The sequence below is a fragment of the Ascaphus truei genome, chromosome 12 (genome assembly GCF_040206685.1).
Source record: "Ascaphus truei isolate aAscTru1 chromosome 12, aAscTru1.hap1, whole genome shotgun sequence".
Classification (NCBI taxonomy): Eukaryota; Metazoa; Chordata; class Amphibia; order Anura; family Ascaphidae; genus Ascaphus; species Ascaphus truei.
The window spans coordinates 22,036,593-22,060,598 of record NC_134494.1 but is presented as its reverse complement, the minus strand read 5'-3'; the positions used below and the strand labels follow the sequence as shown (position 1 = coordinate 22,060,598).

The window sequence follows — 24,006 nt, the reverse complement described above, 5'->3', positions numbered from 1 at the left end:
CTCATACCAACTCCCATACCAACCCTTATACCATCTCCAATGCAAACCCTTATACCAACTCCCATACCAGCCCTTATACCATCTCCAATGCAAACCCTCATACCAACTCCCATACCAGCCCTTATACCATCTCCAATGCAAACCCTCACACCAACTCCTATACCAGCCCTTATACCATCTCCAATGCAAACCCTCACACCAACTCCTATACCAGCCCTTATACCATCTCCAATGCAAACCCTCACACCAAGTCCTATACCAGCCCTTATACCATCTCCAATGCAAACCCTCATACCAACTCCCATACCAGCCCTTATACCATCTCCAATGCAAACCCTTATACCAACTCCCATACCAGCCCTTATACCATCTCCAATGCAAGCCCTCATACCAACTCCCATACCAGCCCTTATACCATCTCCAATGCAAGCCCTCATACCAACTCCCATACCAACCCTTATACCATCTCCAATGCAAGCCCTCATACCAACTCCCATACCAGCCCTTATACCATCTCCAATGCAAGCCCTCACACCAACTCCCATACCAACCCTTATACCATCTCCAATGCAAGCCCTCATACCAACTCCCATGCCAGCCCTTATACCATCTCCAATGCAAACCCTCACACCAACTCCTATACCAGCCCTTATACCATCTCCAATGCAAGCCCTCATACCAACTCCCATGCCAGCCCTTATACCATCTCCAATACAAAAACCCTCATACCAACTCCCATACCAGCCCTTATACCATCTCCAATGCAAGCCCTCATACCAACTCCCATACCAGCCCTTATACCATCTCCAATGCAAACCCTCACACCAACTCCCATACCAGCCCTTATACCATCTCCAATGCAAGCCCTCACACCAACTCCCATACCAGCCCTTATACCATCTCCAATGCAAACCCTCACACCAACTCCCATACCAGCCCTTATGCCATCTCCAAAGCAAGCCCTCATACCAACTCCCATACCAGCCCTTATGCCATCTCCAATGCAAGCCCTCATGCCAACTCCCATACCAACCCTTATACCATCTCCAATGCAAACCCTCATACCAACTCCCATACCAGCCCTTATACCATCTCCAATGCAAGCCCTCACACCAACTCCCATACCAGCCCTTATACCATCTCCAATGCAAACCCTCACACCAACTCCCATACCAGCCCTTATACCATCTCCAATGCAAACCCTCATACCAACTCCCATACCAGCCCTTATACCATCTCCAATGCAAACCCTCATACCAACTCCCATACCAGCCCTTATACCATCTCCAATGCAAGCCCTCACACCAACTCCCATACCAGCCCTTATACCATCTCCAATGCAAACCCTCACACCAACTCCCATACCAGTCCTTATACCATCTCCAATGCAAGCCCTCACACCAACTCCCATACCAGCCCTTATACCATCTCCAATGCAAACCCTCACACCAACTCCCATACCAGCCCTTATACCATCTCCAATGCAAACCCTCATACCAACTCCCATACCAGCCCTTATACCATCTCCAATGCAAACCCTCATACCAACTCCCATACCAACCTTTATACCATCTCCAATGCAAACCCTCACACCAACTCCCATAGCAGCCCTTATACCATCTCCAATGCAAACCCTCATACCAACTCCCATACCAGCCCTTATACCATCTCCAATGCAAGCCCTCATACCAACTCCCATACCAGCCCTTATACCATCTCCAATGCAAACCCTCACACCAACTCCCATACCAGCCCTTATACCATCTCCAATGCAAGCCCTCACACCAACTCCCATACCAGCCCTTATACCATCTCCAATGCAAACCCTCACACCAACTCCCATACCAGCCCTTATACCATCTTCAATGCAAACCCTCACACCAACTCCCATACCAGCCCTTATACCATCTCCAATGCAAGCCCTCACACCAACTCCCATACCAGCCCTTATACCATCTCCAATGCAAGCCCTCACACCAACTCCCATACCAGCCCTTATACCATCTCCAATGCAAACCCTCATACCAACTCCCATACCAGCCCTTATACCATCTCCAATGCAAGCCCTCACACCAACTCCCATACCAGCCCTTATACCATCTCCAATGCAAACCCTCACACCAACTCCCATACCAGCCCTTATACCATCTCCAATGCAAACCCTCATACCAACTCCCATACCAGCCCTTATACCATCTCCAATGCAAACACTCACACCAACTCCCATACCAGCCCTTATACCATCTCCAATGCAAGCCCTCATACCAACTCCCATACCAGCCCTTATACCATCTTCAATGCAAACCCTCATACCAACTCCCATGCCAGCCCTTATACCATCTCCAATGCAAACCCTCACACCAACTCCCATACCAGCCCGTATACCATCTCCAATGCAAGCCCTCACACCAACTCCCATACCAGCCCTTATACCATCTCCAATGCAAACCCTCATACCAACTCCCATACCAGCCCTTATACCATCTCCAATGCAAGCCCTCATACCAACTCCCATACCAACCCTTATACCATCTCCAATGTAAGCCCTCATACCAACTCCCATACCAGCCCTTATACCATCTCCAATGCAAGCCCTCATACCAACTCCCATACCAGCCCTTATACCATCTCCAATGCAAGCCCTCACACCAACTCCCATACCAGCCCTTATACCATCTCCAATGCAAGCCCTCATACCAAGTCCCATACCAACCCTTATACCATCTCCAATGTAAGCCCTCATACCAACTCCCATACCAGCCCTTATACCATCTCCAATGCAAACCCTCATACCAACTCCTATACCAGCCCTTATACCATCTCCAATGCAAGCCCTCATACCAACTCCCATACCAGCCCTTATACCATCTCCAATGCAAACCCTCATACCATCTCCAATGCAAGCCCTCATACCAACTCCCATACCAACCCTTATACCATCTCCAATGCAAACCCTCATACGAACTCCCATACCAGCCCTTATACCATCTCCAATGCAAGCCCTCATACCAACTCCCATACCAGCCCTTATACCATCTCCAATGCAAACCCTCATACCAACTCCCATACCAGCCCTTATACCATCACCAATGCAAACCCTCATACCAACTCCCATACCAGCCCTTATACCATCTCCAATGCAAACCCTCATACCAACTCCCATACCAGCCCTTATACCATCTCCAATGCAAACCCTCACACCAACTCCTATACCAGCCCTTATACCATCTCCAATGCAAACCCTCACACCAACTCCTATACCAGCCCTTATACCATCTCCAATGCAAACCCTCATACCAACTCCCATACCAGCCCTTATACCATCTCCAATGCAAGCCCTCACACCAACTCCCATACCAGCCCTTATACCATCTCCAATGCAAACCCTCACACCAACTCCCATACCAGCCCTTATACCATCTCCAATGCAAGCCCTCATACCAACTCCCATACCAGCCCTTATACCATCTTCAATGCAAACCCTCACACCAACTCCCATGCCAGCCCTTATACCATCTCCAATGCAAACCCTCACACCAACTCCCATACCAGCCCTTATACCATCTCCAATGTAAGCCCTCATACCAACTCCCATAGCAGCCCTTATACCATCTCCAATGCAAACCCTCATACCATCTCCCATAGCAGCCCTTATACCATCTCCAATGCAAACCCTCATACCATCTCCCATACCAGCCCTTATACCATCTCCAATGCAAACCCTCACACCAACTCCCATAGCAGCCCTTATACCATCTCCAATGCAAGCCCTCATACCAACTCCCATACCAGCCCTTATACCATCTCCAATGCAAACCCTCATACCAACTCCCATACCAGCCCTTATACCATCTCCAATGCAAACCCTCACACCAACTCCCATACCAGCCCTTATACCATCTCCAATGCAAACGCTCATACCAACTCCCATACCAGCCCTTATACCATCTCCAATGCAAACCCTCATACCAACTCCCATACCAGCCCTTATACCATCTCCAATGCAAACCCTCACACCAACTCCCATACCAGCCCTTATACCATCTCCAATGCAAGCCCTCATACCAACTCCCATACCAGCCCTTATACCATCTTCAATGCAAACCCTCATACCAACTCCCATACCAGCCCTTATACCATCTCCAATGCAAACCCTCATACCAACTCCCATACCAGCCCTTATACCATCTCCAATGCAAACCCTCACACCAACTCCCATACCAGCCCTTATACCATCTCCAATGCAAGCCCTCATACCAACTCCCATACCAGCCCTTATACCATCTTCAATGCAAACCCTCATACCAACTCCCATACCAGCCCTTATACCATCTCCAATGCAAGCCCTCATACCAACTCCCATACCAGCCCTTATACCATCTTCAATGCAAACCCTCATACCAACTCCCATACCAGCCCTTATACCATCTCCAATGCAAACCCTCACACCAACTCCCATACCAGCCCTTATACCATCTCCAATGCAAGCCCTCATACCAACTCCCATACCAGCCCTTATACCATCTTCAATGCAAACCCTCATACCAACTCCCATACCAGCCCTTATACCATCTCCAATGCAAGCCCTCACACCAACTCCCATACCAGCCCTTATACTATCTTCAATGCAAACCCTCATACCAACTCCCATGCCAGCCCTTATACCATCTCCAATGCAAACCCTCACACCAACTCCCATACCAGCCCTTATACCATCTCCAATGCAAGCCCTCACACCAACTCCCATACCAGCCCTTATACCATCTCCAATGCAAGCCCTCACACCAACTCCCATACCAGCCCTTATACCATCTCCAATGCAAGCCCTCATACCAACTCCCATACCAACCCTTATACCATCTCCAATGTAAGCCCTCATACCAACTCCCATACCAGCCCTTATACCATCTCCAATGCAAACCCTCATACCAACTCCTATACCAGCCCTTATACCATCTCCAATGCAAGCCCTCATACCAACTCCCATACCAGCCCTTATACCATCTCCAATGCAAACCCTCATACCATCTCCAATGCAAGCCCTCATACCAACTCCCATACCAACCCTTATACCATCTCCAATGCAAACCCTCATACCAACTCCCATACCAGCCCTTATACCATCTCCAATGCAAACCCTCACACCAACTCCTATACCAGCCCTTATACCATCTCCAATGCAAGCCCTCATACCAATTCCCATACCAGCCCTTATACCATCTCCAATGCAAGCCCTCATACCAACTCCTATACCAGCCCTTATACCATCTCCAATGCAAACCCTCATACCAACTCCCATACCAGCCCTTATACCATCTCCAATGCAAACCCTCATACCAACTCCCATACCAGCCCTTATACCATCTCCAATGCAAACCCTCACACCAACTCCCATACCAGCCCTTATACCATCTCCAATGCAAACCCTCATACAAACTCCTATACCAGTCCTTATACCATCTCCAATGCAAGCCCTCATACCAACTCCCATACCAGCCCTTATACCATCTCCAATGCAAACCCTCACACCAACTCCCATACCAGCCCTTATACCATCTCCAATGCAAGCCCTCATACCAACTCCCATACCAGCCCTTATACCATCTCCAATGCAAACCCTCATACCAACTCCTATACCAGCCCTTATACCATCTCCAAAGGAAGCCCTCATACCAACTCCCATACCAACCCTCATATCAATTCCAATACCAGCCCTTGTAGCAACGTCAACCCTCATAGAAACGCTAATGCCAACCCACATAGCAACATCAGTCCTCATACCAATGCCAGCCATTATACCAACGCCAACCCTCATGCCAATGCCAGTCCTCATACCAACATAAATGCCAGTCCTCATACCAACATAAATGCCAGTCCTCATACCAACACCAGGCAGCTCACATACAAAAGTCAATGCCAGCCCCACCCCCCTTGACACTTGTAACCAACGGAACAATTTCTAAAAGTCTCCCGGGACCAGAACAGCACCCAATTCATCACCTGAAAGCAGCCGGGATATTTTCCTTCAGATTTGCACCCGTGATCTTTTAATGCAGGGGTGGGGAACGTCAGGCCCGAGGGCCGTATAAGGCCCTCGAAGTCATTTGGTCTGGCCCTTCTAAGGCAACGCTAATTTTTTTTTAAATGGCCGCCGCGCGCCCGATTGGGAGGAGGTGGTGTGAGGCGCCGGCAGCCCTACATGATCCCCAGCAGCCACCGTACTAGCCTCAGCGATCCCCCAGCAGTCACCGTACTTCCCCCGCATCATTCCCCGCACTTCCCCCATGCTTCTCCAGCAGTTCCCCCCACACTTACCCCAGTTTCCGCCCTACACGATCCCCCCAGCAGCAGCAGCAACTACCAGAGGTAGGGGGGCGGGGTTCTGTGGGCCTACATGCCTGCTGTGTGCCTGCCGTGTGCCTGCCTGTCTGTGTCTGTATGGCCCGCGAACGATGTTATAAATATCCAAATGGCCCTTGGCAGAAAAAAGGTTCCGCACCCCTGTTTTAATGCATAGACCCTCTGAGAGCAGACATGTAATGAGGTGAAAATACTGAAACTTTATAACATCTACTCAACCATTGGTAATATTTGTATGATGATTTGTTTAAGAGATGTACAATGCGAGACCTAACATCAAAACCACACGCTACATAGGTACACAGTGCGCGTATCAGGGCACAAATGGTGTATTTGCTATTAAACTGACGCCAAGAGAGTCATGAGGGTATGTTTCTCTCAGCGTCAAGTTCGGAAAGTACTTTGCACTAACTGCTGCATCGCCGGGTGATTGAGCAGCTGGTTATATTGAACAATAAATGGAGCTATATCCCTTGCTTTATAGGGGGACAGAGAGGTGTAGACGAGAAGGGGGCAACGGGACACTGAGAGGCAAGGGGGCAACGGGACACCGAGGAGAGGCAAGGGGGTATATGGGATGCAGAGGAGAAGCGAGGGAGCAACGGGACGCTTAGGAGAAGTGAGGGGACAACAGGACGCTTAGGAGAACTAAGGGGGCAACAGGACGCTTAGGAGAAGCGAGGGAGCAACGGGACGCTTAGGAGAACTAAGGGGGCAACAGGACGCTTAGGAGAAGTGAGGGGACAAAGGATGCTTAGGAGAAGTGTGGGGGCAACGGGACGCTGAGGAGAGGCGAGGGGGCAACGGGACACTGAGGAGAGGCGAGGGGGCAACGGGACGGAGAGGCGAGGGGGCAACGGGACGGAGAGGCGAGGGGGCAACGGGACGGAGAGGCGAGGGGGCAACGGGACGGAGAGGCGAGGGGGCAACGGGATGCGGAGGAGAGGCGAGGGGGCAACGAGACGCTGAGGAGAGGCGAGGGGGCAACGGGATGGAGAGACGAGGGGGCAAAGGGATGCAGAGGAGAGGCGAGGGGGCAACGGGACGGAGAGGCGAGGGGGCAAAGGGACGCAGAGGAGAGGCGAGGGGGCAACGGGACGCAGAGGAGAGGCGAGGGGGCAACGGGACGCAGAGGAGAGGCGAGGGGGCAAGGTGACGGAGAGGCGAGGGGGCACGGGGACGCAGAGGAGAGGCGAGGGGACAACGGGACGCAGAAGAGAGGCGAGGGGGCAAAGGGACGCAGAGGAGAGGCGAGGGGGCAACGGGATGCAGAGGAGAGGCGAGGGGGCAACGGGACGCAGAGGAGAGGCGAGGGGGCAACGTGACGGAGAGGCGAGGGGGCACGGGGACGCAGAGGAGAGGCGAGGGGACAACGGGACGCAGAAGAGAGGCGAGGGGGCAAAGGGACGCTGAGGAGAGGCGAGGGGGCAACGGGACGCTGAGGAGAGGCGAGGGGGCAACGGGACGCAGAGGAGAGGCGAGGGGGCAACGGGACGCAGAAGAGAGGCGAGGGGGCAAAGGGACGCTGAGGAGAGGCGAGGGGGCAACGGGACGCTGAGGAGAGGCGAGGGGGCAACGGGACACACAGGAGAGGCGAGGGGGCAACGGGACGCAGAGGAGAGGCGAGGGGGCAACGGGACACAGAAGAGAGGCGAGGGGCCAACGGGACGCAGAGGAGAGGCGAGGGGGCAACGGGACGGAGAGGCGAGGGGGCAACGGGACGGAGAGGCGAGGGGGCAACGGGACGGAGAGGCGAGGGGGCAACGGGACGGAGAGGCGAGGGGGCAACGGGACGGAGAGGCGAGGGGGCAATGGGACGGAGAGGCGAGGGGGCAACGAGACGGAGAGGCGAGGGGGCAAAGGGACGGAGAGGCGAGGGGGCAATGGGACGCAGAGGAGAGGCGAGGGGGCAACGGGACGGAGAGGCAAGGGGGCAATGGGACGCAGAGGAGAGGCGAGGGGGCAACGGGACGGAGAGGCAAGGGGGCAATGGGACGCAGAGGAGAGGCGAGGGGGCAAAGGGACACAGAGGAGACGTGAGGGGGCAACGGGACGCAGAGGAGAGGCGAGGGGGCAACGGGACGCAGAGGAGAGGGGACACTGGTAAGCAGAGGAGAGGGGGACACTGGTAAGCGGAGGAGAGGGGGGCACTGGGACGCGGAGGAGGAGAGGGGGACACTGGGACGCGGAGGAGGAGAGGGGGACACTGGGACGCGGAGAGGGGGACACTGGGAAGCGGAGGGGGACACTGGGACACGGAGGAGAGGGGGACGCGGAGGAGGAGAGGGGGACACTGGGAAGTGGAGGGGGACACTGGGACACGGAGGAGAGGGGGACGCGGAGGAGGAGAGGGGGACACTGGGAAGTGGAGGGGGACACTGGGACACGGAGGAGAGGGGGACGCGGAGGAGGAGAGGGGGACACTGGGAAGTGGAGGAGAGGGGGACACTGGGACGCAGAGGAGGAGAGGGGGACGCGGAGGAGGAGAGGGGGACGTGGAGGAGGAGAGGGGGACGCGGAGGATAGGGGGACGCGGAGGAGGAAAGGGGGACACTGGGACGCGGAGGAGAGGGGGATGCGGAGGAGAGGGGGACACTGGGACGCGGAGGAGGAGAGGGGGACACTGAAATGCGGAGGAGGAGAGGGGGACGCGGAGGAGGAGAGTGGGACACTGGGACGCGGAGGAGAGGGGGACGCGGAGGAGGAGAGGGGGACACTGGGACGCGGAGGAGGAGAGGGGGACGTGGAGGAGGAGAGGGGGACGCGGAGGAGGAGAGGGGGACACTGGGATGCGGAGGAGGAGAGGGGGACACTGGGACGCGGAGGAGGAGAGGGGGACGCGGAGGAGAGGGGGACGCGGAGGAGCAGAGGGGGACACTGGGTTGAAAGAAATAGAAAAAAAGTGCACTAATAATACTGTATTTTGCCGGCAATGGGGAGCGGTTACATGGAACAATAGGAGAGATTATAGGAAGTGGTTGAATGGAGCAGTAATTCTGCCACGAAGAGCAGTGTATACCTGCCACGTACAGAGCAGTGTGTGACTCTACCACGCAGAGCAGTGTATACCTGCCACGTGCAGAGCAGTGTGTGACTCTACCACGCAGAGCAGTGTATACCTGCACGCACAGAGCAGAGTGTAACTCTGCCACGAAGAGCAGTGTATACCTGCCACGCGCAGAGCAGTGTGTGACTCTACCACGCAGAGCAGTGTATACCTGCCACGTGCAGAGCAGTGTGTGACTCTACCACGCAGAGCAGTGTATACCTGCACGCACAGAGCAGAGTGTAACTCTGCCACGAAGAGCAGTGTATACCTGCCACGCGCAGAGCAGTGTGTGACTCTACCACGCAGAGCAGTGTATACCTGCCACGTGCAGAGCAGTGTGTGACTCTACCACGCAGAGCAGTGTATACCTGCCACGCGCAGAGCAGAGTGTAACTCTGCCACGAAGAGCAGTGTATACCTGCCACGCGCAGAGCAGTGTGTGACTCTACCACGCAGAGCAGTGTATACCTGCACGCACAGAGCAGTGTGTAACTCTGCCACGTGCAGAGCAGTGTGTAACTCTGCCACGTGCAGAGCAGTGTGTAACTCTGCCACACAGAGCAGCGTTTACCGGCCACGCGCAGAGCAGTGTGTAACTCCTCCACGCAGAGTGTAAACCTGCCACGCAGCACAGCGTAAACCTGCCACGCGCAGAACAGCGCATACCTGCCACGCGCAGAGCAGCGCACACCTGCCACGCGCAGAGCAGCGCACACCTGCCACGCGCAGAGCAGCGCATACCTGCCACGCGCAGAGCAGCATGGTATGCAATGGTTACAGCACTCTCCTGAGCGCGGGCCCTCCTGGAATAACCCAGCTGCACTCCTCCCCCACTTCTCCTCCAAACATTTTTTCCTGGTGCCCACTTTTTTTTTTTTTAACGACCTCTTATCTCATAAATTAGCCGCCAGCGCAGGGGATGCCACATATTTGCAGCCTGCCGTAACTCTTTGCCTCCGGAGGGCCCAGGTTTCCAGCGAGATGCCAGCCAAGGGTCAGCGAGGCCAGTCGCCCCCCTCCCCTTCTATACAATATAATGCGGCGGGGCCCAGATAATCCCACATTCCCAGGCTCACGCACAGCCAAACTGAGCCTATGTATCCCCCTGAACACCTGAACTGTGTCAGGGCTCTGGCAGCCCCCATGTGAGGAAGGGGAGACCCCGGGGGGGGGAAGATGAGCCAGCGTCAGGTATAGAGAACTTGTTACCACTCCCTCTGCAGCGTGTTACACACCAAACACACGTAGATCCCTCACACTTACCTCTGCAGCGTGTTACACACCAAACACACGTAGATCCCTCACACTTACCTCTGCAGCGTGTTACACACCAAACACACGTAGATCCCTCACACTTACCTCTGCAGCGTGTTACACACCAAACACACGTAGATCCCTCACACTTACCTCTGCAGCGTGTTACACACCAAACACACGTAGATCCCTCACACTTACCTCTGCAGCGTGTTACACACCAAACACACGTAGATCCCTCACACTTACCTCTGCAGCGTGTTACACACCAAACACACGTAGATCCCTCACACTTACCTCTGCAGCCTATTCCCTGCCAGAGAGAGGTATATACTCTATCTATGCTACGCAGAGCAGTGTATACCTACGCCACGCAGAGAGAGCAGTATATACCTGTACCACGCAGGGCAGTATATCTCTACAACGCGCAGAGAAATGTATATGTGTATACCACGCAGAGTAGTGTATACAATAACACGCAGAGAAACGTATATATCTGCAACGCGCAGAGCCATATATATCTATGCCATGCAGAGAAATGTATGTACAGTATGTAAACATCGCAGAGAAATGTATACCTACGCCACGCAGAGAGCAGTATATATCTATACCACGCAGAGCAGTACATACCTATAACACGCAGAGAAATGCCTATAGGTATACCACGCAGAGCAGTGTATACAATAACACACAGAGCAGTGTATATTTATACCATGCAGAGTAATATATATCTATACCATGCAGAGAAATGTATATCTATAACATGCAACAAAGTGTATACCTGTAACATGCAGAGAAATGTATATATCTACACCACGCAGAGCAGTATGTAGTTACACAGGCAGAGCAGAATACAGTACATCTATACCACACAGAGAAATAAATATATATATATATATATATATATATATATATATAAAACATGCAGAGCAACATATTTATATTATACACAAAATCAAAAATGTTACCAGTAAGCTGCACTCGGGAGGACATGGCAGGCATTTTTATTTTTGCCACAAATTCTTTACCTCGAACGCAATGCTCACTGATCACGTACGCTTGTTACGCAAGTGGCTCGCAGGTGTGAGAAGAGGCGACGCTGGATAAAAGGCGCGTGCGGTCCGTATTAAAGCAGCGGCCCCGCCACTCCAACGCGGCTTTTCATCTGTAGAATCTGACGCTCCGTTCAGCAGATAGAAGCGTTTGGAATACGAAGTGTGCGGGAGTTTAAAATGGAGTTCTCCCCAGATCCCAGTGCAGTCTACAGGTAAAACATGGAAACCGCAGAAGTTGGAGATGAAGAATATCCCGTTTTCAGTAGCGGCCCTGTTTTGCACTGCAACAGCGCGGCCATCTTTAAATAAACCCACAGACTCAGGAGTTATAGCAGCTATCCCGCCCCAGAAGCCCGCTGGAGTTTTACTCATATAATGTTAGCATATCACCCCTCTCGGGCATGCCTTGCTCTTACATAACTGTGCTGGGCTCCGGGAAGAACTCCATTTTGAACCACGTCATAATCCAAATGCTTCTTATCTCCTGCACGAAGAAGCATCAGATTCTCTAAATAAAAACAGCTTTATTAAACAAAAGTGTGCGGTGCGGTTTCCATATACAGAAAGTTACCGAGGGTTGCAACGCAGCGGCTAAAGATAGCAGGAGCCGTCGTTCCAGAGCTGAAATGAATAAAATGGAGATTGAACATGCCACAAGGTTTAATACGAACGTTTACTCCCGTTTTCCCTGTCACTATTTGTACCACAGAACCTGGTTATAGGTAAATCAGTACGCTGCCCTGAGACAATAAAGCAGCGATTCCCAACAAGAGGGTTTGGGAACCTCTAGGACAGTGGTGGGCAACTGCAATCCTCAGGGGCCACCAACAGGTCAGGTTTTCAGGATATCCCGGCTTCAGCACAGGTGGCTCAATCATTATGACTGAGACACTGATTGAGCCGCCTGTGCTGAAGCAGGGCTATCCTGAAAACCTGACCTGTTGCTGGCCCTTTATGACTGGGGTTGGCCGCCCCGGCTGTAGGCTTCACGGCGACTCACGGCCTTGGAATCCGATTCCAATAAACACTCCACTAGATAGTGTGGAGGTTTATCACCATCCATGGTGGCTTCCAATGGCCACCTACTCCGGTATCACGGGAAGCAGGAGGTCCCCCCCCCCCCCCGGAGCTGAAATTAACGAGGTTCAGCTCCGGAGACCACCTGCTTCCCGAGATACTTACCTGGGAAGTGGGCGCCGGTATCTCGTCAACGTTTAAGGCTCCCGGGACACGTGGGCCAATAGGAAGCCGGAAGCTGATGATGTCACGGCTTCCTGTTGGTCCGAAGGTGGCGAGAGCTTTGAACAGCCGCCATAACGTGATCCCAGCGAGTCTAGCGGAGCGGCTACCGTCACTCCCTACGGAGGTGTGCATCTCCGGGAATCAGGGGCGCACAGAGATTAAATTAATGGGGTTCAGCTCCGCACACCCCGACTGCTTCACACCTGTGTTAAAAACACAACATTCGCAAAAAGCCCCTGCATGCTTAGATGCCTCGTTAAGATTACATAGAAACACGATCGATTCGGTTACAAAAAGACCCGTGACCATCCAGTTAACCTCTGTTAAATTCTAATCGGGCGAGACACCGGCCCTATATTTATAGTGCTATTGATCCAGAGGAAGGTAAATGAAATTTAAAAAAAAAACGGTGACACATCTGCCTATTCTCTCTCATAACAGGGAATAAAAATTCCTTTCTGACTCCAGTAAGGGACAATCGGGTTTCTCCTCGGATCAATAGCATTGTCCTATATTTCACACACACACACACACACACACACACACACACACACACACACACACACACACACACACACACACACACACACACACACACACACACACACACACACACACACACACACACACACACACACACACACACGTCCCCAAACCTGCCTTTCCCCATTATCTCTTTGGCTGCAGCTTATAGTGCCGGCGAGAGCGACGTCGCTTCAAAACAAATGTATTGAAGCCGTCGCGTGCGCTTATAGTAGGAGCGACGCCGCAACGGAGCAACGGATTGGTCGCGACCGCAGGCTGTCACTTCAATTTCATTTTTCCAGCGACCGCAGCGTGACGTCAGAGCCACGTCGCTGTCGCCGTCACTATAAGCGCAGCCTTAGCATGCAATGCTTCCACGGCAGCCAGGGATTCTGGGTAATAACGGGCTCATCTGCATGTCATTACCCAGAATCCCTGGCGGCAGTGGAAGCACTGTTTGCTAAGAGATAATGGGGTTGCAGGCCTGTCTGAGACATGCAAATGCATATTTTTAGTTACTATAAATGCATAACTTTATTAATATAGCGTCCGCAGTGTACTCGGCGCTTTACAAGACAATACAGTCTCTACAATTAGATTGTAAGCTCTTCGGGGCAGGGACTCCTTTTCCTAAATGTTACTTTTATGTCGGAAGCGCTTCTCCCCGTGATCTGTTATTTGTATTATTTGTTATTTACAGTATATGATTGTCACGTGTATTACTGCTGTGAAGCGCCATGTACATTAAAGGCGCTATATAAAGAAAATATGATAAGAGAAGCTGCACACCACATAGAATAAAGTCAAAAGTCCTCGCAAAGACCCGGTGATCCTGGTTCAGGGATATCTGCCTAAAAAAAATCCAGTATATGGAGAAAAGATGAACGATCCAGGGCAACTTCGGGTTTTTCTAAAGAAATGTAATCAGCACAAAAACACAACGTTTCATCCTTCCTAGAGGACTTTATCAGGTGGCTGGCTATATAAATAAAGACATACAATAGAGTACAGGGAATTATAATACAATAGGCGCAGCAAAATCAGACAATAGGAAAGGAAATCCCTGCCCCGGAGAGCTTACAATCTAAGTGGTGTGTTGAGAGAGTTACAGAGGCCTCGGGTGAGGGAATAAGTGCAGTAGATGGCAGTGCCTGGCCACCATGGTTGGTATTTTACAGATGTAGCAGAGATCATCACACGTGTTACTGTGTCTGTATCTTAAAGCAGCAACCCAAGCTCTTTTTTTTACCCAGGATTTTAGCAGGGGGTCCCCTTAACTGAACCCTGTTAATATCAGCTCTGGGGACCCCGTGCCCCGGGAGATACTTAGCTCAGGTACCAGTAGCCGTTCTGCTCGGTTACCAGGGATCACGTGATGACCGCTGTTCAAAGCTCCCGCTCCCTGCGGGCCAATAGGAAGCCGTGACATCATCAGGTTCGGCTTCCTCATCGGCCCGCGTGACGCCGGAACATTAAATCTTGAAACCAGCCCAGCCGGAGCGGCTACCGGCACTTATTACGGAGGTAAGTATCTCTGGACGCAGGGGGTCCCCGGACCTAAAATGAATGGGGGTTCAGCTCTAGAGACCCCCCCCCCCGGCTTCAATCCTGGATAAAAACAAAAACGTAAACAAAAGTAGCGATGTTTGGGTGGGTTTGCTGGCCCATTAATGAACGGGTTAATTCCTGACCTATGGAGACGGTGATGGCAGATACAATAGATATCGTCAAAAAAAAAGTTGGATATCTTTTTAGAAAGGAAAGGTATACAGGGATACACCGAATACAGAAACCTGGGAAGGATGTTGATCCAGGGAAATGTATTTCCCCCCGTACGAGACAGCATTCGGTAATGTTTCACTGGGGTTTTTGTTTGCCTTCCTCTGGATCAATATTCTGTAATACTGTGTCGTCTAAATTGAACTCGATGGACATATGCCTTTTTTCAACCTCGTCTACTACGGTATGGAACGATGTCATGTGTTTCTAGTAATGCGAAGACAAAGAATGACATAGAATATATGTCATATTTATACTTCTGGAGTCTGTTATGTGTCTACCATCCCACCTCCCGATTCCAGCGCATAATTCTACGTGTACATCAAAGTCACAACAATGTATATACACCGGAATAAAAGCACACAACGTTGGCTTGTGGGATTGCAGAACACATTGCTCAATACGTGTGATCTTCTCTCTAATTTTAGAGGCGAGCTTCTTAATTATTTAAATTCATTGTTACTTTCTCTTGAGTTTTTTGGGGGGGGGAAAGGGGAGGAGGGGGACTCCAGAGTTTAGTTACATAGCTACATAGTAGATGAGGTTGAAAAAAGGGCATATGTCCATCGAGCTCAACCTAGGTTCTATTTAGATTTAGATAACAGATACTTATCCTGTATTTGTGTCGACAGTAGTTAACAACCCAAAGATTTTTGCATCAATTATGAAAACGTACAGGCAGTCCTCGGTTATCCACCGGAATCCGTTCTGGAAGTAGCGCTGGATAGTGACACCGTTGTAAAGTGAGTCCCATGTTAATCAGTGGCGGTGAGCGTTGGATAACACATTCAGGCGTCGAAAAACATCCTCAGGGTGGCATTGTAAAGCGTTGGATATGCCATTCGTTGTAAAGTGAAACGCTGGATAGCGAGGACTACCTGTATTTATAAAATGTTTTACCAGGAAGTAATGCATTGAGAGTTACCTCTCGTTTTCAAGCATGTCCTGGGCCGCGCTTATGGTAGCGGCGACATGCTCACGACCGCCATACGTCGCCATAGCGATAGTTTAACTTTGTTTCAGGAGACCTCGGGAGGCGACAGGGGGCGTGGCGGAGGCTGAACCGCTCATGTTTCGCTGCCGTCACGCTGACGTCGCTCTCCAAGACAAAATCCCTTGTCTTCAGGATGCCACGTCACTACGCACCGCCGTCGCGCCCACTATGGGCACCCGCGACGGACTTCAAGTACGTATAAGCGCAGCCTAATAGTACCAGGCTTAATACTGCCTGGGTGGGAGAACCATTTTAATATTCCAAGAGGAATAATCTACTGAAGTTGAGATATTAAAGCAGAAGTCCAAGCTGCTGTTTTCCCCCTGTAATATGTGCATCAATACAATCCACAGAATGATAAGTTATTAGCTAAATTGCCGATCGATCGACAAAGATTTGGTTCTGGGGATCACTAAATATCTGTCAGTGCAGCCGAAGAGGATCCAAGATGCAAAGTTCTGTGGGGAAGATCATGGGACCATGCAGTCACTAGATACAATTGGTGCATTGCTAGAGAGAGGGCAAGGTTCAAAAGGGGTGTGCCAGAGCCCGATTCAGAAGAGGAAGGGGATGTGACTTTGTAAATGGTTGCTGTAAAAAAAAAAATGCTTCTTACATTATAATACATAACAAAATGTTAGAGTTGTTTTTAAAAAATAAACAAAATGCTACAAGTATATTCTCATAGTACAGAACTGATTTATTTAAAAAAAACACACGTCAGATATTGCGTGGACTGCAGCTTTAAAGTTTTTGTCTTTGTTTAGGGTGTCCCTACAAAATACCACGGTCACCTTTCTTATAACGCTGTGGCACCCGGAGGATCGTTTAGATTGTGAGCTCCATGGGACAGGCACTGGAGACGGGAGACCTTTCCGCACGCGTTGGAAATCAGGCGCCAACCTCACCCTCTTTGGTACCGCCGTAAAAGTTCACAGCAAAGTCCATGTGCCGTGCAAGTTCGATTCATTGCAATGACTTTTGCGTCCTAAATTCAATTGAGCGTTTAAAAAAAATCAAAAAAATCACACATGCTGCGATTTCAAAAGGTAAAAAAAAAAAAGCAAAATTGCGGGTTTTGAACATTCGATCATTCGGACATGTTTCACGAAAACTTGAGGAGCTAAAAGTCCAAACATTTTCGCAGAGGTTTCCCCCCCCCCCCCCCCCCCCAATTTGTAGGAAAGTTCACTCGAAACAGCGGCCGAGACTTCCTGATATTATATTCTAAGCTGGGAATGGTGAGAAACGGAGATGCGGAGAAACTACTCTGTTATAAACCTACGTTCCCACAAGTAGGTTGGCCAGGTGACTTTTCCAAAAGTACTGGACACAATGGTGAAAGGTGCAACGCGCTGAAGACACACACGCCTCTTACGGCTCCATGCTGTTTCCTCCTCTCCTTGGCCCCACACCCAGGATTCTGACTCCTCCTCCTAATTGGCTGCATTACCCAGCAGCAGCGAATCAGGATGGAGGACGCTGCCCAGCCCCCTAGCAACAGCCCTGCTCTCTTCACTGCTCGAGGAAATCCCACGGCCTACCCAAGCCCGTCAGGTCACTATGTCCAGAGAGGTCATACCGGACACATACATGTCCAGAGAGGTCATACCGGACACATACATGTCCAGAGAGGTAATACTGGACACATACATGTCCAGAGAGGTAATACCGGACACATACATATCCAGAGAGGTAATACCGGACACATACATGTCCAGAGAGGTAATACCGGACACATACATGTCCAGAGAGGTAATACCGGTATACACATACATGTCCAGAAAGGTGATACCGGTATACACATACATGTCCAGAAAGGTAATACCGGTATACACATACATGTCCAGAAAGGTAATACCGGTATACACATACATGTCCAGAAAGGTGATACCGGTATACACATACATGTCCAGAAAGGTGATACCGGTATACACATACATGTCCAGAAAGGTAATACCGGTATACACATACATGTCCAGAAAGGTGATCCCGGAATACACATACATGTCCAGAAAGGTGATCCCGGTATACACATACATGTCCAGAAAGGTGATCCCGGTATACACATACATGTCCAGAAAGGTAATACCGGTATACACATACATGTCCAGAGAGGTAATACCGGTATACACATACATGTCCAGAAAGGTAATACCGGTATACACATACATGTCCAGAAAGGTGATACCGGTATACACATACATGTCCAGAAAGGTGATACCGGTATACACATACATGTCCAGAAAGGTGATACCGGTATACACATACATGTCCAGAAAGGTAATACCGGTATACACATACATGTCCAGAAAGGTAATACCGGTATACACATACATGTCCAGAAAGGTAATACCGGTATACACATACATGTCCAGAAAGGTAATACCGGTATACACATACATGTCCAAAAAGGTAATACCGGTATACACATACATGTCCAGAAAGGTAATACCGGTATACACATACATGTCCAGAAAGGTGATACCGGTATACACATACATGTCCAGAAAGGTGATACCGGTATACACATACATGTCCAGAAAGGTGATACCGGTATACACATACATGTCCAGAAAGGTAATACCGGTATACACATACATGTCCAGAAAGGTAATACCGGTATACACATACATGTCCAGAAAGGTAATACCGGTATACACATACATGTCCAGAAAGGTAATACCGGTATACACATACATGTCCAGAAAGGTAATACCGGTATACACATACATGTCCAGAAAGGTAATACCGGTATACACATACATGTCCAGAAAGGTAATACCGGTATACACATACATGTCCAGTATTACCTCTCATTCTTTACTGGCAATGTCCAATCACAAGACAGGCCTGTTCAATACTGGACACCGGGCCACAAGATACAGGAATTTCTGCTAAAAAGGTGCTTTCACTGTCTGCGGCCTACAGAATCAGATTTTATTCCAAACATTTTACGCGTGCCAACATTTCCGTGCTAAAAACGAATACGCACCTTTATAAAATGTGTCCTACATACGAAGCGTAATTTGTTTGAAATGAGTTTAGACGCGTTCAATACCGGATTGATACAATTGAAAGTATATTTTTGTTATTTATAACTCATATTAGTACATATCAGTTATTAGTCTAATACATTTTTTTATGATACTGTGAAAATAATCATAAATATTGCCATGGCGACGTGTGTGAGAAGCCGCCGGAGCCAAGGTAAGTAAGTTAGGTTTACAGAGGCCCTTCAGCTCCCCCGGCATTTAATTTAAGTGCCTTCGGGAAGCGCGCGGGGCCTCTGTAAACCCCCCGCCCCCCGCCCCACAGGCAGTCTCGCGCCCCCCCTTCCGCAGGCAGTCTCGAGCCCCCCAGTTTGCGGACCGCTGTCCTAGACAATGAAGCGCCCGGTCCTGCGTCAAAATACATTTTTGGTTGATAAACAGCAGTCTCATGCTCGACATTCACAGACCTGTTAGGGTTTTACTCCAAGTTTTTAGCACGCGCCATTTACGTCCGCACGCATAGCGCGGCCCATTTCTGTGCGGCAACACGGAAAACAATTCATTGCGACGACACTGGTGCAGATGGAGTCATTTCAAGTTAGTACGTCGGCGCACACAAGCGCAACTTAAAATGAGATGTACGTGCGCTAGTTTGCTAGGGTTTTATTTCATTTACAATCCCACAGCACCGCCGCGCTCTGATTTGCACAAAGACAGTTCCACTTTCTGATTAAAGGGATTATTTTTTAGAAAACTTCTCGCGCTTTCTGCTTTTTAAGCGTTGACATTGAATTCATAGACTGGGATGGCAGATACAACAGGTATCTTCAAAATAAGGTTGGCCATCCTTTTTTTTTTAGACAGGAAAGGTATACAGGGATATTACAGCATATACCACATAAGTAAACATGGGAAGGATGTTGATCCAGGGAGAAATCGGATTGTCTTTCCTGGAGTCAGGGAGGAATTTCGTTTCCTCTTATTAGACATTGTTGGATAATGGTTCTCTGTGGGTTTTTTGTTTGCCTTCCTCTGGATCAATATACTGGAAATACAAATATAGGATAAGTATCTGTTGTCTAAATGTAGCATAGGTTGAACTTGATGGATGTACAGTATGTCTTTTTTCAACATCTACTATGTAACTGTGTAACTATATGTAATATACAGTATTTCAAATACACGGTGTAAATAGCTTTCCCTAATATTTAACACATGCAGGTAGGGTTTCTTTCTGACAGACACAGCAACTGCTCTCTCTATGCCACTTGAAGCACGAAATGTAGCGTGTATAGTGTATAAACCTTTGTTAAATAAGACCCCCAAGAACCTGGCTGCAGTGTTCCTGAATCAGACTGTATCACAACCCGGTACTTCTAACAACTGCCTTAGCCACGTCTCTGCCTGCCACACACGGTATTATTTACTTTTGGAATCTTATTACAGATGTAACCAATGGTTTTGCACCTGCTCATAAATGCAGAATAGCACAGATATGCTGTACCCCGGGATACAATGGCAGCGATAACGCAGAATAATACAGATATGCTGTACCCCGGGATACAATGGCAGCGATAACGCAGAATAATACAGATATGCTGTACCCCGGGATACAATGGCAGCGATAACGCAGAATAATACAGATATGCTGTACCCCGGGATACAATGGCAGCGATAACGCAGAATAGCACAGATATGCTGTACCCCGGGATACAATGGCAGCGATAACGCAGAATAATACAGATATACTGTACCCCGGGATACAATGGCAGCGATAACGCAGAATAATACTGATATATTGTACCCCGGGATACAATGGCAGCGATAACGCAGAATAATACAGATATATTGTACCCCGGGATACAATGGCAGCGATAACGCAGAATAATACAGATATACCGTACCCCGGGATACAATGGCAGCGATAACGCAGAATAATACAGATATATTGTACCCCGGGATACAATGGCAGCGATAACGCAGAATAATACATATATACTGTACCCCGGGATACAATGGCAGCGATAACGCAGAATAATACATATATACTGTACCCCGGGATACAATGGCAGCGATAACGCAGAATAAGACATATATACTGTACCCCGGGATACAATGGCGGTGATAACGCAGAATAATACATATATGCTGTACCCCGGGATACAATGGCAGCGATAACGCAGAATAATACATATATACTGTACCCCGGGATACAATGGCAGCGATAACGCAGAATAATACATATATGCTGTACCCCGGGATACAATGGCAGCGATAACGCAGAATAATACAGATATGCTGTACCCCGGGATACAATGGCAGCGATAACGCAGAATATCACAGAATATACCACCCTAACGCGCAATACCTTTGGATCACGTCTGTATCTTTCCACAGAGGAAACGTTTTGATCTTATTTATACCTTTTCTCTCTTTTTTGTTAACTCACAAAGTTGTGACCCGTTGCTACCAGACAGTACGAATAAAACCATATTAATAGATGTAAATTTGTAGAGCGACGCAGGCCGCAGAACGGGCAGACGTAATATTTATCTAACAAACGCAAAATGGAAAAACAAAGGGGGTGAGGGGGGGAATGGGTCGTGTTTGGTCTTTAAATGGAGGCTTTTTGATCCGAGATTACATTGTTGATCCAAGATTTAACTCTGTCAGTGCCAAAAGGAACCAGCAACACACTCCAAATTAACCCCCCCACCCCAAGGAATTTACACCTGTTATAAACTCCGCTCCACACACAGATAAAACCAGAACATAAAAAGCCAAAAAACAATAATAATTAAAAAAAAAACGCCACTTAAGAGAAAAATGACTACAAATAAATCCACTGGCGCACACGGTTTATCTGATTATTGCGCTGCCAGGCGATGCAGAACATTTTCTATACACGTGTTGGAGAAGGATTCGGCCATATTACGCTGCAACAACCATGTGTAATAAACCCATTGTAAACACAGAGGGTCAGTAACCCCTGAAGCGTCAGGTTGCGCAACCTTGTCATTTTCACCTCTACAGTTGAACGGGAGTTTAACCCCCAAAGGGAGATGTTAGATTGTAAGCTCTTTCGGGGCAGGGCCTCCGTTTCCCTTATGGGGTCATTTCGTTTGTATTTCCGGCCGCCCGCACTGTGATGTTGTGACACGCTGCGTACTCTGGCGTCACTATATCCAGAAGATGATACACCCATATGTATGGCGGGGCGCAGATGCGAATGATGACATAAGTGGGGCCATTTTCAAATTGGATGCGTCCGCCCGATCAGGCTGCGGTTTAACCACTTCCCTGAGCTTGTGACCCATTCGGGGAGCGGCCCATTTGGACGAGGAGTTTCACAACACAACAGGACAATGGGATGTGGCGAGTTCTGCGTCTCTAACGGACGCGTTTTTTCCCCCTCCGCGTTGATTAAACCCCCTTTCCCTCCCCCGCCGGTCTGACTTGATATGGTAACCCGACTGCGAGAGATCAGCGGCAGGTGGGGAGGGAAACCCGCACCCGACAGGTTACACACATGTTACCGATGAGGCGCGAGAATGGTTTTCTTTTTTCGGAAACCGCGTCAAGGAGAGGGAAAAGCGGTGGCGTGGTGACGGCGTTTACAATGTTTCCGTCGGCGCTGTGACGACGGGGGGGTGCTGGAATACGAGGTCATTCTCTGAAGCTGGAGGGTGGTAGGGTAATGGGAAATGTACGGGTGCTTCCCCACGGAAAGAGGTGGTAGATCCGTGAAATTGCCACCCCGCCGACGTGGTAAGGGAGGCCAACCGTGCGTGGGACAGATATAAGACTATCTTACGTACAGAAAGCCGGGGATCAGGTAGGGTGTCAGGTTTTACCGCAGATAGGAGAGTGGGCAGACACGGTGGGCCAAAGAGGTCCTTATCTGCAGTCACATTCTATGTTGTACACCCCAACACATATGGGTTATCGCGCACACACGGGGGTTCACCACGCACAAGCAGAGGGTCACAATCCACACAGGTGTTACATATGGCCACGCTCTGTCGCTGTCTCTTACCTTCGAAGAAGCGTTGCAGTGCCTCCGTCTCGTCCACAACCTCCATGTCTCTGTCCTAGAGGGGCGGCACACGGTCCTAGGAGTGCAGAGCCTGAGCTGCCATGAAGTTACCGACAGGTAGCCGTGTCCAGGGGGACGTTCGCACTCCAGCCTGCAAGAGTGGGAGTCCTCTGAGACGCACTGCTGACACTCTTACGTTGCACTATTGCGCAATGCTGGCGCCCTGGCGCTCTGCTGATCCCCAGGGGGGGGTGAATGCAGTGCCCCCCAGCTGCTCAGAGGAACTTTCCTCCTCTTGGGACCCTCTCTCTGGGAATCCTCTAAGTCCCGCTCTTCCCCTCTCTCTCTCTCTCTCTGCGATCGGTCGCTGTTAACGCAGCAGGACTATCCTGCCCTCTCTCTTTCTCTGGGACCTTTCGGAGCTGTCTCCTCTCCACTCTCTCTGGGAAGAGTCAGGGTTAGTACAGCAGCCTCTGCATCAGGTCTCTCAGCTGCTCCTTCTCTGGGGAGGATGCTGCTCCCAGGGTCTCACTGACGCCCCCTGCTGGGCACACTGCGTCTCTACAGGAGTTCTGGGGTTTCCAGCAATACTGTAACATAATAATACATAACAATATTACCAACAGCTGAACACATTTCACAAATGAAGGTGACAACAATATGCCTTAATATTTCATTATCACAGAAAGATGGCAACTGTAATAAAACAATATTAATGA

General features: G+C 49.8%; 1 protein-coding gene across 4 annotated transcripts in view; it reads right to left on the bottom strand.

Annotated features, from left to right (window-relative positions):
* The window catches only part of MYRF (myelin regulatory factor), a 191,831-nt gene extending 168,037 nt beyond the window's left edge, over nucleotides 1-23,794 (bottom strand). For 2 of the 4 annotated variants that reach the window (XM_075566952.1, XM_075566953.1), the window contains exon 1: nucleotides 23,288-23,793. In XM_075566952.1, the coding sequence (XP_075423067.1) occupies nucleotides 23,288-23,333 (46 nt within the window). In that variant the 5' untranslated portion in view covers nucleotides 23,334-23,793. Of the gene's footprint in view, nucleotides 1-23,287 lie in introns of all 4 variants that reach the window. The other 2 variants (XM_075566951.1, XM_075566955.1) reach the window with 2 other exon arrangements.
* Nucleotides 23,795-24,006: the final 212 nt, after the last annotated feature.